This window comes from Achroia grisella, unplaced genomic scaffold (genome assembly GCF_030625045.1).
Source record: "Achroia grisella isolate CSIRO2021 unplaced genomic scaffold, CSIRO_AGI_Agris_v1 utg2786, whole genome shotgun sequence".
NCBI lineage: Eukaryota > Metazoa > Arthropoda > Insecta > Lepidoptera > Pyralidae > Achroia > Achroia grisella.
In genome coordinates, this window is record NW_026712766.1 from 2,218,437 (window position 1) to 2,233,994 (window position 15,558).

Here is a 15,558-nt window from a genome sequence, read left to right on the forward strand (position 1 = left end):
CATGTCAGGTTGATCTCCACGCGGTTCCTCCTGGACACAGGTAATTTCTTGGTGAAATTGCCATGATGGGCTAACTGACCTGACTTCATGCTCATCTTATCATCCTCCACTGGTGCACTGCCAGCGAAAACCGTTAGAGCGGCGGTAGCACTATTCCATTATCATCCATTAAAAAAAAACTTCATGAGTGTTAACTATAAGGAATAGGGCATCATTCGTCCATAGGTACCCCTTTTTTTCGAGCTACTCTCATGCTGTTGGATGCAACTGGCCTCTACAGCTTTAGCGGACGATAAGGAGCGAGTGCACATGGCATTCTTTGTACATAATTTACCATGATAAAACTTGGAGTGTCATACCAAATTGCTCCTCGGTGTACGGGACCACATTTCCCCTGCTGCTACTCGAGTACTCCTTAAACTCCTTATGTTTACTATACGACTTAGTCGCCATTTTGAGTCGATTGTACTACCTGAAAATAAAGAAAGATTTTGTTAGTATGTGTTGATATCTACTGGTGAATTATTTATTTCTTTTCACGTTTAAATAAAATCAGATTACTTAAAAATACTTTTATATCATTTCTCCCGACTTAAAAACTATGATTTCAGAATAGAATAGAAAAACATTTACATAACAATTATTTTTTAATCTACCGCTCATTCTGATAGCTGTCTCATCACAAGAAGAACGAGCAAGAATCTTGTGTGTTGCTCTTTTAAACAATCCTTGTAAGTTCACATTATACAATTCGAAACGTGTAAATACAAACTACCAACCAGCACTAATTTAGGCTTAAATATAAATACACAATAAGATTAAATCTGTCGTAGTGATAAGAGCAGAAGAGTCCTTACAAGCAGCACTCTTTCACGAGTATGACGGATAAGCCAGCCATCACTGCGCTCGACCCTTTGGAGAACCCAATGAATGATTACTGTGTGCGACCGTAAATAGTCATAAAATATTTTTTATAATTGAAGTGCATCATTTTGAAAATGTAACGTTAAAACGGAGCGGTTGTATTATATTGTTTCCTTTTAAAAAATAGATACATACTTCTCGAACATTTCACAGCATCAGAAAGAAAGATATGAAGTGCTACAAAATGTATATTCTTTATATTTTAATTGTAATATTCCTTCATCAAACAATTTCTTTTTTAAATGAAATAAGTTATTTGCAAAATATTGGTACAATTAATATGATGTTACATGAAATTGATACAGCAATATTTACCATACAGGCATGCAAATTACGTGAAGGTGTTTGTGTTACTTAAATATTCTTGGACACTAAAGATTACCAAGTGACAGCCAATTCTTTAGTTTGCGTTTAAATAACGTATGAGACCCCAGTTCTTTAATCTCTCTTGGAAGATTGTTGTACACTTTGATTGCCATACAGTATACATTTCTCGTATGTAAGTCTAATCGACACATTGGTGTGTATAGTCTATCATTAGGTCTCGTTACTCGCAGTGTTGTGTCTGTTATTTTTTTAAATAGTCAGAATGTTCCCTTACAAATATACAAATGTCTTTAATATCATACACGGGAATGGAAGGATGTTTAATTAAAAAAAAATTATAACCCATATCACCATTCCTATAAATTAGAATGTTAAGAAATCGTAATATTTTACTTAAATTGTAAATAAGTACCTTACTTACGCTAACTTACTTATAGCTTTGTATTTATAACTATGATGTATAGAATGGTACAATACTATAAGCCATATTTGGTGGTGAAACCTAATCCAGTCGGATGCAGGTGCGTGGGACGCAGCCGAGCTTTCAATACGACTTACGAGACCGCATCGCCACGTGCGGTGGTAAACACTCCACTCGATTGTACGGTAAGTTGTAAACATAAATCTTACTAAGATGTTTTTTTATACCAGATTGCTGGTAAATAAGTATACGGCCCATCTGATGGTAAACGGTTACCGTAGCCTATGGACGCCTGAAACACCAGTGGTGTCACGTGCGCATTGCCAACCCTTAAAAAACATTAATATATTCTTCCCCCAATGCTGTAGTCTCTCGAGAAAACCTCGGCAGATAGTTCATTCCACAGTTTAAGTGTACGCGGGAGGAAGCTCCTCTGAAACCACACTGTCCGAGACCACTTAGGTTCCAGCGTATGGGGATGAATTCCCTAGTTCCAGTTTATAAGTATGAATGTATGGATGTCTGTTACTCTTTCACGCAAAAAATGCTGAACAGATTTTGATAGGATTTACAGTAATGTAGCTTATACATCAGAATGACACGTAGGCTATAATTAAAAAAGATATTATGTAAATTAGGAGAAATATAATGATAAATGTCAAGTAAGTGTAATGCAGACAAAGTTGAGCGGGTCAGCTAGTATCACTAATATTATAAACGCAAAAGGTTTTAGTATGAATGGATGTTTGTTATTCTTTCACGCAAAAAACTACTGAACGGATTTTGATGAAATTTTAAAGCTTGAACATCAGAATAACATATGGGTTATAATTAAAAAAAATATATAAATATAATTAGTAAGTGTGACGCAGATAAAGTTGCACACGTCTGCTAGTTACATAGATAACAAACTTACTTACGTTAAATTATATTCACATATATTAACTAAATATTATCAATTTATTTACAACAACCTATGTGATAACAAACCCAATGTGAACCAACCAATGTGAAAGGACCCTTATACTATACTTAATGCTCTTATAGGACCCGTTGACATTTACACGAGATATAGTTAGGAGCAACCGTGACATAGTAACGCCCCTACACCAGATTCGGCGACCAAGGTCCCCAGCTGTTCAAAATATTCTGCATATATTACACCCACTAAAATATTACAAACAATTACTTTCTAAATAAATCTTTATTAAAATAAACTGAATATAAGCACTATTGAATAATCATATTTTTTTTATTCTACCACATATTGGGAACGCAGTCTAAATACAAGAAGAATGAAAAATATTAAACCTATTTTTTTTGTTAACCATTAACTTTAAATTGCGATATGTACATATAAGCAGTATCAAATAGGTAGTTATTGGATAAGTAGGTTTATTATATAATTTATTATAACGTAAACATATTCACTTAATTTTGTAGGTAGATAATAAAAAAAATGCGTGGATATCCGCGTGGTCAATGGTAATAGCCCAGTGATCGAAATTAGACTTACATATAACTCATTTTAATATTGTTTCAACGTTCAAAATTATATTGTCGAAATCTGTGAGTGTGAGAAAGTCCTGTCAAAATTATTAATAATTTTTAGATTCAGGAAATGGTACATATATTTTAATTTAGAATTTATATATAGGTATGCCTGTCGTATATAACTAACTGTGCCCGCGGGCACTGCCTATGCGTTATTCTGATGTATAAATAATATTACTGTAAAGTTTCATTAAAATCCGTTAAGTAGTTTTTGCGTGAAAGAATAGCAAACATCCAATCCATCCATACCACAAACTTTCACGTTTATAATATTAGTAAGGTAATCTTTAGTTTTCTATACAAAGATACATATAAGTAAATCAATATTAAACTAATAAAATCCCGTAAGTTGAGGGTAATAAGAATCACATTCAAAATATTGCTTTGACTTCAAACATCGGTGACCTAAAACGCGATATCAAAGTTTTTTAATAAAGTAGTATATTACTAGAGGGTTGAGATTGAATAATCGGGGTCAGCAGCCTCGAGGGAAACCAGTGTTGTGCTAAACTGGTCTATATTAGCACTCAATCAGATGAGGTTTTAAATCTAACCCAAGTCATGATCATGTAGTAAATACATATACACAAGAATCCTGTGACGTAAGTCATATAACACTATCGAGGTAAAGCACCAAGAAACCATATTAGGTATAGTACCACTTCGGTTAACTCGACCCCATTTTTTAGAATCTACAAACGACCGCGTGAAGGTGGACTTAGTATATTATCAACAAATGGTCTACTGGAGGAAGGGGAATAATTGTTAATAGATAATGTGGACTGATGGCCCCATTACTAGCAATATACGATATCAGGTTGACTTCCACGTGGGGGACCTGACATCATGCTCATATTGTCATCCTCCACTGGTGCCCCGTAAAGCGTTAGCGTAGGTAGGTGCACCATTTCATTATCATATGTTTTAAAAGTTGGTCTACTGGGGGGAAAGGGGATTGTTAGTAAGGTGGACTAATAACCCCATTGCTAGCAATGTACCATGTCAGGTTGATCTCCACATATTTCCCCTGGAAACCATCTTTATAAATTCATGGAGAATTTACCACGATGGTCTAACTGACCAGACCACCATGCTCATATTGTCATACTCTACCGGTGCCCCGCTAGCCTAAACGTTAGCACAGGCGAGTGCATCATTCCATTATAAAATAGAATAACATTATTATTACATCACACATCACAACACAACAGTGACGATGCTGACAGCGGCATAATTACTAAATTAAATTAAATAACGTAAATAAGATAAATAATAACGAAAATAAATTAAATAACGTAAATTAAACGATCAAATTTGAAAGGAAATCATTACTTTAATATCTACCTAAATTGTATTTTATAATAATAATAAATTTGAAAAATGAACTTTCATTAATTTATATAAAGAAATAGTAATACAATAATTCTAATACGTATTTGTCTGTAAATAGAATAAAAGTGAAAGCTACATAACTTAAATAACCATATCATCTATTATGTACCACTTTTATAACAAATAATATTTGATTTCATAAAAGGAAAAAAACAAATAAACTCAAATAAAGAACAGAGATATACAGAGATCATTCCATTCTATAAGTTATTGGATAAAAAACTAATAAAAAAATTCAAAAAGAAGTATAATAGCAGTAAAAGGAACTTTAAATGTTGCTGTCCTAAAACGCGCTATGAATGTTTTTCAGTAAATCGGTATATTACTAAAGGGTTGAATAGTACAGTTGGGGTCAGCCGTCTCGAGGGAAACCAGTACTGTGCTAAACTGGTCTAATTTAGCACTCAACCAAACGGTAACGCGCGCAACTAAGAAATATGAAGAGAAACGAGATAAAAGAGGAGAAACCAAACACAAACCCAATAATATACTACCTATGAGATTAGAGCGAAATAACCATTCGGTTAACTCGACCCTACTTTTGATAAAATAATCCATAATTAGTTCGTTTTCAGGTAACCATTTTGGTATTTTGTTTTTTGGCCAATTGGATGTTGCCTTATACAGACAAATATATACAAATGTATAGTATTTTTAAAATCTTTTATTTATTGACACATTTTTTTCTATAATCGATTATTTGTTGTTTCCATCCCTACTTTTGATACTTACTTCAAATGGATTAATTGATTGAGAATTAATTTTTAATTTTATTATATATCAAGATATATTTATATATTTAACTAGCTGTACCCGCGACTTCGTCCGCGTAACACTTGATTTTATTTTTCTAAAATAAAAGTAGCCTAAGTTATTCCTTATTACATCATCTACCTGCCGTCCCATCAAAATGGGTCCAGCCTTTTCAGAGATTAGCCGGAACAACAGACAGATAGACAGACAAAAATTGTAATAAATGTTATTTTGGTGTATGTACCGTAGAGCATATTATATTCATATACATGTAGTAAAAAACGGTCATCTCAAATTTACAAACAGACACTCCAAATTTATTTATATGTTTAGATGTATAGACTATTTAAGATGACTTATCTCTAGAAGTTATCAGTTTGTATGTGTTTCGATCACATCACTCGTAGAAATAAACTTTAGACATTTGTATTACAGGCCAATTGCGACTTCACAAAAAATTACAATACGAAAAAAACAAAGGGGCATTTGGTGAACTTTGTCTGGGCCCATAACCTTTGAATATAAACAATCTCATAACATGTACACTAAGTATGGTGTACCTACTAGTACTAACATACGTAATATTTCTCAGAATAAATATTTTCGTGAACAAACGCCGACTGCAGTCGGTTAGAAATGGCATCATCTGTGTCTGACTCACGTTTGATCAATTTTACGCCGGCGTGAGAGGTATAGCATTTTAACATTTCGAGTCGCGGGTTAGATTCTTCGTTTTATTTACTTCATTCATGAGTATGATTGTTTGTCTAGGTGTTTTATATGTCTATTATGTATTTATTTAAAAAAATCCGTCGTCTAGTAGATACCCATAACACAAGCACTGTTAAGCTTTGGACTACATCATGACGCTGTGTGAATTGTACTAAGGCATTATTATTTTATTAAAATCTTTACACACTGTAATAAAATATTTAAATGATATATTTAATCATAGTTAATCAACAGCCAAATAAGTTTCAAGCTTCTAGCTTTAAAAATGACGTCACTTCCTTACAACCTTTCATGTCCCTTTTCAACACCTTATAACCCTTTTTCGCATTAAAAAGTAGTGTATGTCCTTTCTCAGGCTCTAGACTATCTGTGTACCAAATGTCATTTAAATCGGTTTAGTAGTTTTGGCGTGAAAGCGCGACAGACAGACAGAGTTACTTTCGCATTTATTATATTATTAAGGATTTTTAATACACAATTACTGGGTTATTTTGCATAATCGGATGAACCAACAAAAAGTCTTTCGCACCTACATGTACGTCTGAAATATTCACACTATGTATATTGCTAGTCAACAACTGACCTTAACGTATACAGTATAGAGTCTACATTTAAAATAATGTAATGTTTATGTAACATTAGTAAGTTTGTCCGTCTATACACAAACACGGACGGACTGAAATAAACTGCGGATAATGGGGCCCACTTCAAAAATCTTGTGAGTTATTACCACACGAGATGCAGAGCTATTCTGTGGTACGACCTATATTGTTAATTTGAACGGTTTTAATTATTCTATAGTTTCTATATTTATACTAATATTACGAAGAAAGAGATAGCGGATTTCTCGTGAGAAAATAAATCTTCTATATCTAATAAGAAGTCTCTTCCGTTGTCTATTCTCTTAGATCTTTTAAACTACACAACGGATTTTAATGTAGTTTTAGAGTGATTCAAGAGCAAGGTTTATTATATGTATAATACATGTATACCCGTGCGAAGCCGGGGCGAGTATCCATAGTATAATATAAAAGGAAAATAAAAATAAAAGTTTAATTTTGACGGCCTCGGTGGTCTAGTGGTTTAGCACACCGCTTTTCCTAAGAAGGTCTCGAGTTCGATTTCTCGCATGGTGCAAACATTGTATTCATGTGTATGATTGTTTGTATCAGTCTGATTATTTTCTATGTATATTATGTATGTATTTACAAAAAAATCTATGTATTAATATCAGTAGTAATCAGTACCCATAACGCAAGCTTTGGTTAGCTTGGGACTAGATGGCATAGCGCTGTGTTTATTGTCCTGGATTAAAAAAATCTATGTGGACGAAATCGCGGGTAACAGTATGTATTTTACAGTATAAGGTAATACAAGAAACAAGTTACAAGAATGTCACAGTACAAAAGTACGTGACGTCAGCTGAAGGCTTCGGCGCATGTCGTAAACTGCGTAGGCGCAGGTTGCGTAACTCATTCATAAACCCACACCAAGGTGTACTCGTATATGTACGAATGTTGGAAGCAAGTAATGCCAACTGTACGAGAATCTTCTTAAAAATAAGTACGAGATTTTTGGTCGTCTGTACAAGATATGAGGAGGACTGTGTCCAGTTTTGACTGGAGACTATCACAATAATCACAAGATTTACATTTTAAGCAGATGATAACATAATTCACATAATACAATATATGTATCCATTCATATAATCCAGATATATTTAGCCTATATAACTGTATGAATTTTAAAAATTCAAGAAATATGGACAAGTTTCCACCTTTTTCAATGCACAAGTATAAATTCAAAAAAGTGCCCATCGAAACTAAACCCTCACTTCTTTCGAAAGAAGAAAAAACGAAGAAGAGAAGTAGAGATTGGTAATACATTTGCAATTACACGCACACCTCTGTTGTTTATATTTGATTGCCACCACTGTAGTATAAAAAAGGTTATATTTGGCAGTCCCAACATTTTATTTATATATTATTTATTTTGAAATAAAGACATTGTATAGACATGAAAAATTCTTGAAAAAAATCCACTGGGACGACAGAGATTAGGTTCCATAATCGTTTATTTGGCTTCAATGCAATTATTAATAATTCTTATTTGTATTCAGATTGAAGCTACTACTGTAACTACAAGTTAAATTATATAGATATAGTTCGCAATTGATGGAATTCGAAAACGCTGAATAAGCATAACGGACGTAATCTCACAATAAAAGTTTCGTTTTAATATCTGACTCGGAACCAACAGCACAATAAAATTCAAAAGTAGATTTTCAACAAGAATACCGGATCCATTGAGACCTTGAGCGGATATTTTACTATACAGAATATAATATATACATAGGTCTTTGCATTGTGTGACCGTGTGTTTATTTTACGAATGGAAACACCTGACAAAACAAATGGCAAATGTAATATATATGGCACATGTATATTAGAGATATTTAGATATGTTTTATAAATGAAAATTACACAATTTCACTCAGATCGAGCCTGTGTATAGATTTATCTGTCTTAACATTTGTTATATGTATATAATTGATAATGCATCGCCCTCATGAATCTCTGTTTGCCATATAGTTGACTGGGAGACAATGCGTCTCGGTGTTAAGTCCGGGAGTTTTTTTTTTTTTCGGACTACTCTAATGCTGTTGGCCGTAGCTGGCCTTTACAGCTTCACCGGACGTTATGGGGCGAGTGCAGATGGCACTCCAAACCCGCGGAAGGACTTATGGAGCGGCTGAAGGCCAACTCCTGCCCGACGGATACGACTTTAGTCTGAGGGCACCACTAGGGGTTCGAACCTCGGCTCAAGCCGTCGTAATTTCGATCCCCGTTTGAATTGGACGGGGGATCGATCGGAGGGGCGCCCGGGGGCGCCGGTGTGGAGCGCCCGGGCGCGCGCAGGCGCCCGGTTGAATGCGCGATATTGTAAGTTTGTAAGTCCGGGAGGACTTAATACCTTTATTTGTGTATTGTGCATTAAAGTTTTAATAAATAAATAAAAATAACATTGTCTACAATCATCCAGACATTATATCCTCATTTTTTTATTTCTTTACGTCTTTTCTATTTGCAATCAACCCTTCCATCTATAATTTGATCCTGTGGTGTTATGGGCATTAGGAGATAAGGCACATCGAGTGAGGTGCCTCTCATTTACATGTTTCAGATGCTGGCTAGGCGAGGCATTTTTAGTCTAGATAGGCAGTTATTTAATCTAATTTCCAGTAGCTTAAAAGTTAGCTGGATGTTATAGCCGGCTAATCTGTGTTTAGAAAATTAATATTATTTTAACTAAATTATAAAAGTACAAGGTTTTTTTAGGTATTTAATGCATGTCGTACATAATAGTTATATAGACGGCCTCGGTGGTCTGGCTGTTTAGCACACTGTTGCACCGCCTTACTTCCGATGTTCGGTTCGTCGCGGGTTCGATCCTTGCACGGCACAAACATTTATATTCATGAGTACGATTGTTTGTATCGATCTGGGTGTTTTCTATGTATGTAATTACTAAAAAAATATATATCTATGTATTTGTATCAGTTATCTAGTGCCCATAACACTAGCTTTAGCTTGTTTAATTTGGGTCTAGATGGCGCTGTATGAATTGTCATGAGATTATTATTATTATTAGAAATGTATTTTTTTTTTAATCTTTCAATATATCAAATCTTTTCTCTTCTATAGTATAATAAATGTCACTTACTATATAAGAGTATAATTGAGTAACAAGCAGTGAATATTTGCATTGAAATGAAGTCATCGGAACAAGATCCTTGATGGTTATGCAAAGAATGAAACCGGTTTCGCCGAGACTGCGATACAAGGTTCGAGAAAGGAGATCCAGTGATGCGCCAACGGGCATAAAAACATTTAATCAGCTCTAAAAGGAGATGACATCATAATGAGTTATGATTAAACTTCCTTTCCTGTGAACTCATTAACAGGGACAACGAATTGTGTGGTGAACAAGCTGTGCAGCGAGTGGTAAGTAGTGGTAACTGTCTGTGGTAAATGTTTATAAACAGCATCATGGACTGCATACAATATATGCGGATGTCCGTGGTAGCTCTTAAGGATTTGTCATGTCAAATCTGATAGCAAAACGTTTTTATAATTGCTTAGTTTATGACTAGATAACACTGTAATATTTCTTATAGAATGATTAATAACCCTATTGCTAGAAACGAACCATGTCAGATTGACCTCCAAGCGGTTCCTCCTGGAACCCATCATGTTAAATTCCTTGTAAATATACTACTATGGTCTAAGTGATCTGACCTTATTCATCTTATCATCCTTTACTGACGCCCCTATAGCGTAAACCGTTAGCGCAGGCGGCCTGCTACGGTAGTATAAGTATTGCAAGTCAAAAACAATTATTTTCATACTATCTGTGCTCACGGTTTCACACGCGTGAAATTTCAATATAAAATATTAACTATGTATTACCTATGTGTTCTGAGGCATAAGCTATATTACTGTAAAAAGTTCATTCTGTAGTTTTTGCCTGCAAGAGTAACAAACATCCATACTTACAAACTTTCCTATTTACAATATTATTAATATTAAGATACGAAATAATAAAAATATATGTAAAATCTAAAATTACAACCCACCTCTGGTAAAATAAATTTGTAATAGAAAAGAGTATGAGTAAAGAGATGAAATGTAGTGAAGTGATCCGTTTATCTCCATTATTACACAAATAGAATTTAAACCAATATCCGATCAATATTTTCGCATCATTATTGTGAACCGCAGATGTACCCTTGACCGCTATTCGACTTACAAACATGACATCATCGTCTTGCTTTGCCTGCCTTTCATGTAATTTATTTTTACACAAAATCCATCTCTTTCACTCTCGCGGCACACTCCTCGTGCATATCAATGCATTTATTATACGTACAAAACGAGATCTTACACTTACCTATTTATAGAACTCTCGGGTAGCCTGTATCGATGTAAAATAGACCTTGTGAAAGTTATTATACATGTTAATTTTAATGTGTATTTTATTATAGAGATTCGAGTGGTTAGACATTAAATTAATACAAGAAAAAGTAATAATAGTCCGTTTTATTGCTCCGTAGGTGTTATTTTGTTGTTCGGCCAAGAATATTTCTAAACACCACAATGTTACCTCCCTCTTTTAATATGGTGATCTATTGAAAGAGATCGCTAGCTCACCCAACAAGATATCTATCACCTACTTAGGGGCCTACCTAATTATATTACTCAATAAAAAAATACACCGACCAAAAACAAGCGACCAGAAATTCCCCGTTTCTTTCGATAGACTCGCACTTGCATGGGTTGATTAATTTCAGGGTTGCCAACCTTATGATAGGTTTTTTTTAACATTCTAGATATTTTTTACATTCTAAATATCGCTTCAGTGTGAACCGGAGACCCTATCTGTCCTCGGGGCTCTGGGCTGCAGCCCAAAAAGCCGTTAGGTAGATCCGCCCCTGTCTGTGACAAGATCTCAATAAGCTTTCACAACGTCGGCATGAGAATTTTGTGCACTAGCGACCGTCCCGGTTCCGTATAGATGCAATTATTGTAGTAACCTGTATTAAATATAATGCAGGCCATGTTACACGTTGTTAATAGTATTTATATTTCGTAATTTGATTGGTAGACAAGCAGAAAAAACATCAAATTTTGACCGTCGCATAGGCGACGTATGACGACGTACATCTATATGTATACATGAACAGAAATACGGTCATCATGTTAATCATCATCTGCTTCTTTCTTATCCCGTTTATTTGTGGTCGGCGTAATATGTTTTTCTCTTCCATTCATCCCTGTTCGTAGTCATCGCGTTATTTACTTCCTTTCTTACCATATCATCTTTCACACAGTCCATCCATCTCTTTTTCGGCCTTCCTCTGCCCTTATAACCATCCACATTCATATGTAACACCTTCCTTAAAATATTATCCTCATTCCTATGCATTACCTGTCCATACCATGATAGACGATTACTCTTCAACCTCTCTGACACCGGTCCCATTTTTATACTTCCTCTAATGTATTCATTCTTTATCTTATCCATTCTTGTCACACTAAACATCTACCTCAACAATCGCATTTCAGTTTTATGCAGTCGTCTTTCATCTCTCTCGTACGGTTCCTTCTTTAAACATACCAATAAAAAATTGGAAAAAATCTTTTTGTATATATGACGCCCGAATGAATGGCAATGCGTGACTGAATGGCAAAATGTGACTGAATGGCAACTCGTGACTGAATGGCAACGCGTGACTGAATGGCAACGCGTGGTGCGTTGCCATTCCAGAGGACTAAGACGTTATGCCGTTATATTTTATCTTGTAATTTCACTTTAAACTGAAATATAGCTTACAAAATATGGTTGGAAGATAAATACATTTAAAATATATAGCATGTGATATACATAGGTACCTTCAAATCTATAAAAAAGTATGACACCTAATAATTATTCAAACAAATACAGATTAAAACATATCATATTCAGATACGTCTCAATCGAACGACGACTCATTAGGTTAAGGGCCCGAATTTGGTGTATGTGGTGATTCCGATTAGTCAGGGACCGTTTTAGTGTCAATCAAACTAAGATAAGCTTTAAGGCACTGAATTATGGTTCATTTTAACCAAGTTTAATTGGTATCATATTTTAGTGTTAGCAAGAAGAATCATGCATACATACTTGGAGGCCAACGATCGAGGCAATTAGCGTATTCGCGGTAACAAACCATTCTTTCTTTACTAATGAATTAGTCATGCATATTACTAACATGAAATACTTTAACGGTTGCAAAATACAATATATAAATACGCTAAAAACAAATTCTACGCATAGTAATAATATTATACCAAGTTAATTCACAGAAGTTTATATAGTCCTAAACTAAAGATAGCTTAGTTGCTTTTATGTTACATTGCAATACAATTGCTAACGATTTTCTTTCAAAACTAAATTAAAATCGCAGTTTTGCAAACACCTACGAAGGTATTCAGCTTATAATTGCGACTGTCAAAGGCCTTTGGGTAGAATCTTTAGAGTAATGTCTATTGTGTATATCTAATATCTATGTTTGTACATACCAAATCTAAATCCACCCAGCCTTTTACGTAGGAGTAACAAACATCTAAACATATTAAACTACTATAAGTAGAATTACTATGCTGAAGAAGTGCTAACAAATTCAGAATAAAAAACAAATGTGTATTTGCAATATTTTCATCTTTTATTACTAATTTAATATCCAATTCAATCGATAAGAACGTATGAACAGTCCCAAAGCACATCATTATATAAAATATGATTACAACAAATCGTACAGTGAATTCAACATTAGAATTCCCAAGAAACTCAATACCAACATAATCTTTAAAGTGAATAATAATGTAAAGGAACGGCCTAGACTGATGTTACTATTAAACAACTTCAAATAATATATTTGCAAGGAATAAACTAAGACAGCCGATAAGCCAGACTGTGATAAACGACTTCCTATTTAAGTTTGTGAGGACAAATCGACTGGTTTCCACGAACAAGGCTATGTCGACTCGTTAGCGACTCTTGCGCAACCGGTCCGCATTTACCTAACAAAAACTAATACCGTAGAGCACTAAGATGGATTTTATACCTATTGTTACATTGTTACAATACTTCTATGTGAACTATTGGGCTTTCTTCGCAAGCTATGTCCTATATTGTAATATAATGTAATAATAATATGTCATGACAATTAATACAGCGTCATCTAATTCCAAGTTAAGCAGAGCTTGTGTTATGGTTAGAGAATGACTGACATGAATACTTACCTACATATTTTTTTTGTAAATACATATATAACGTAGAAAACGCCCAGGTCTATATAAACATTCATACGTGCAAGGAATCAAACCCACGGTCATCAGAAGTAAAGCGATGTGGTAAACCTCTAGACCACGGAGGCCGTGTAATGTAATTGGCTAAACAAGCAGACGGGCCAAATGTTAGGTCATCTATATACTCATAAATGAACTAACGGTATCAACGTTATCATATAACTTTAAACTACCCATGAGTTGCCATTCTACAAGACTAGGATGTCACTATTCTAACTAATTAATTACTATTCTAATTTGTCGATCGTAGCTGGCCTCTACAGCTTCATCAAACAAAAATGGGGACAAATGTAAGAAAAAAATTAATATAGAAAGGAACTCCAAACCCACGGAATGACTTATTGAATGGTTGAAGGCCAACTGCTGCCTAACGGATGAAGCGACAGTACGGAACGACTTTGTCTACAGAATTGGTATAGCATGAAAGATCTTTAACCATCAGAATCTTCTTCCTCCTTGCACGATCCCACTATATATGGGGTCGGCTCTCCTAATTTTGCGGCGCCAGGACAATCTGTCCTGGTTCGTCGGGTCGGGCATTGCCTTAAGCATCAGAATCTATTCTATAAAACTCGAGTAATTATATGACTAGAAGACAGTTACCATTTTCCATTATGTGGGTGAGTTGTCACCCATTATTTATAATTTAACCCTATATCATAATCCACTTTTGGATATAAGCCTTGCCTAATGCGATCTTCAGCCTTCTGCGCCCCACTCCCATCTACCTTCATTATGTCGTCGGTCCATCTTGCACGGCACTTCATCGACCCGTTCGCAGCCACTCTATAACTTTTCTGGCGCATCTACCATCGCTGACTCGACTGTCAGCGATGGTAGATGCGCCAGACTGTGACCGGGCATATCGCCCGACCCACTTACCACGTAATTTGAGAGCTATGTCGTCCAAGTTGGTCCTCCGACAAAATTCCTTATGGAAAATGGTAATTGTCGACCAAACAAGAAGCTGATGAACAAAGATGAAAATGAACTCCAAGCAGTATTGTTTGCTTGATTCAAGTAGTTTAACTATCATACGGACATCATAAAAGCTTTCAGAAGTGACATCATGAGGTCAATCGGTTTGTTAAGAACGCGTTGGGGTCATCTTACATGTTGGTCGTTAACAGGGTCAAGTTTACAGACCTACAATTATCTTATCGTACAAATGCAAATATATTTGCGGTGTAACGAAGTAAATACGCCGCTTGTTCAGGTCTAGGACACAACAGGGTAAATATAAATGAGTTACGACGGTATGCCATTAATTATGGCAAAAATAATCAATTATAGAAACAATCGATTTTGTGGAATAATAAAAAGTATTAAAAATATTTTATTATTTAATAACACTGGTTTTTTTTACCACAGATATTTTTATTATTATTTTAACCTAGTGGTCTTAAAATTAAAAGAAATAGGTGGCACGTCTAAGAAAACAAGAACACACATAGATATAGGCACAGATAAGATAGAGTATAGGGAACCAAAAATTTGGGTATGTGAAAAATAATCAATTAAAGATCTTATCGATTCTAATTAAAATTT

General features: G+C 34.8%; 1 protein-coding gene across 1 annotated transcript in view; it reads right to left on the reverse strand.

Moving 5' to 3' along the window:
* The window catches only part of LOC131843100 (mucin-5AC), a 62,505-nt gene that overhangs the window by 11,853 nt on the left and 35,094 nt on the right, over window positions 1-15,558 (reverse strand). The window contains exon 2 of the mRNA XM_059191695.1: window positions 360-472. Within this exon, the coding sequence (XP_059047678.1) occupies window positions 360-453 (94 nt within the window). The 5' untranslated portion in view covers window positions 454-472. The remainder of the gene's footprint in view (window positions 1-359; window positions 473-15,558) is intronic.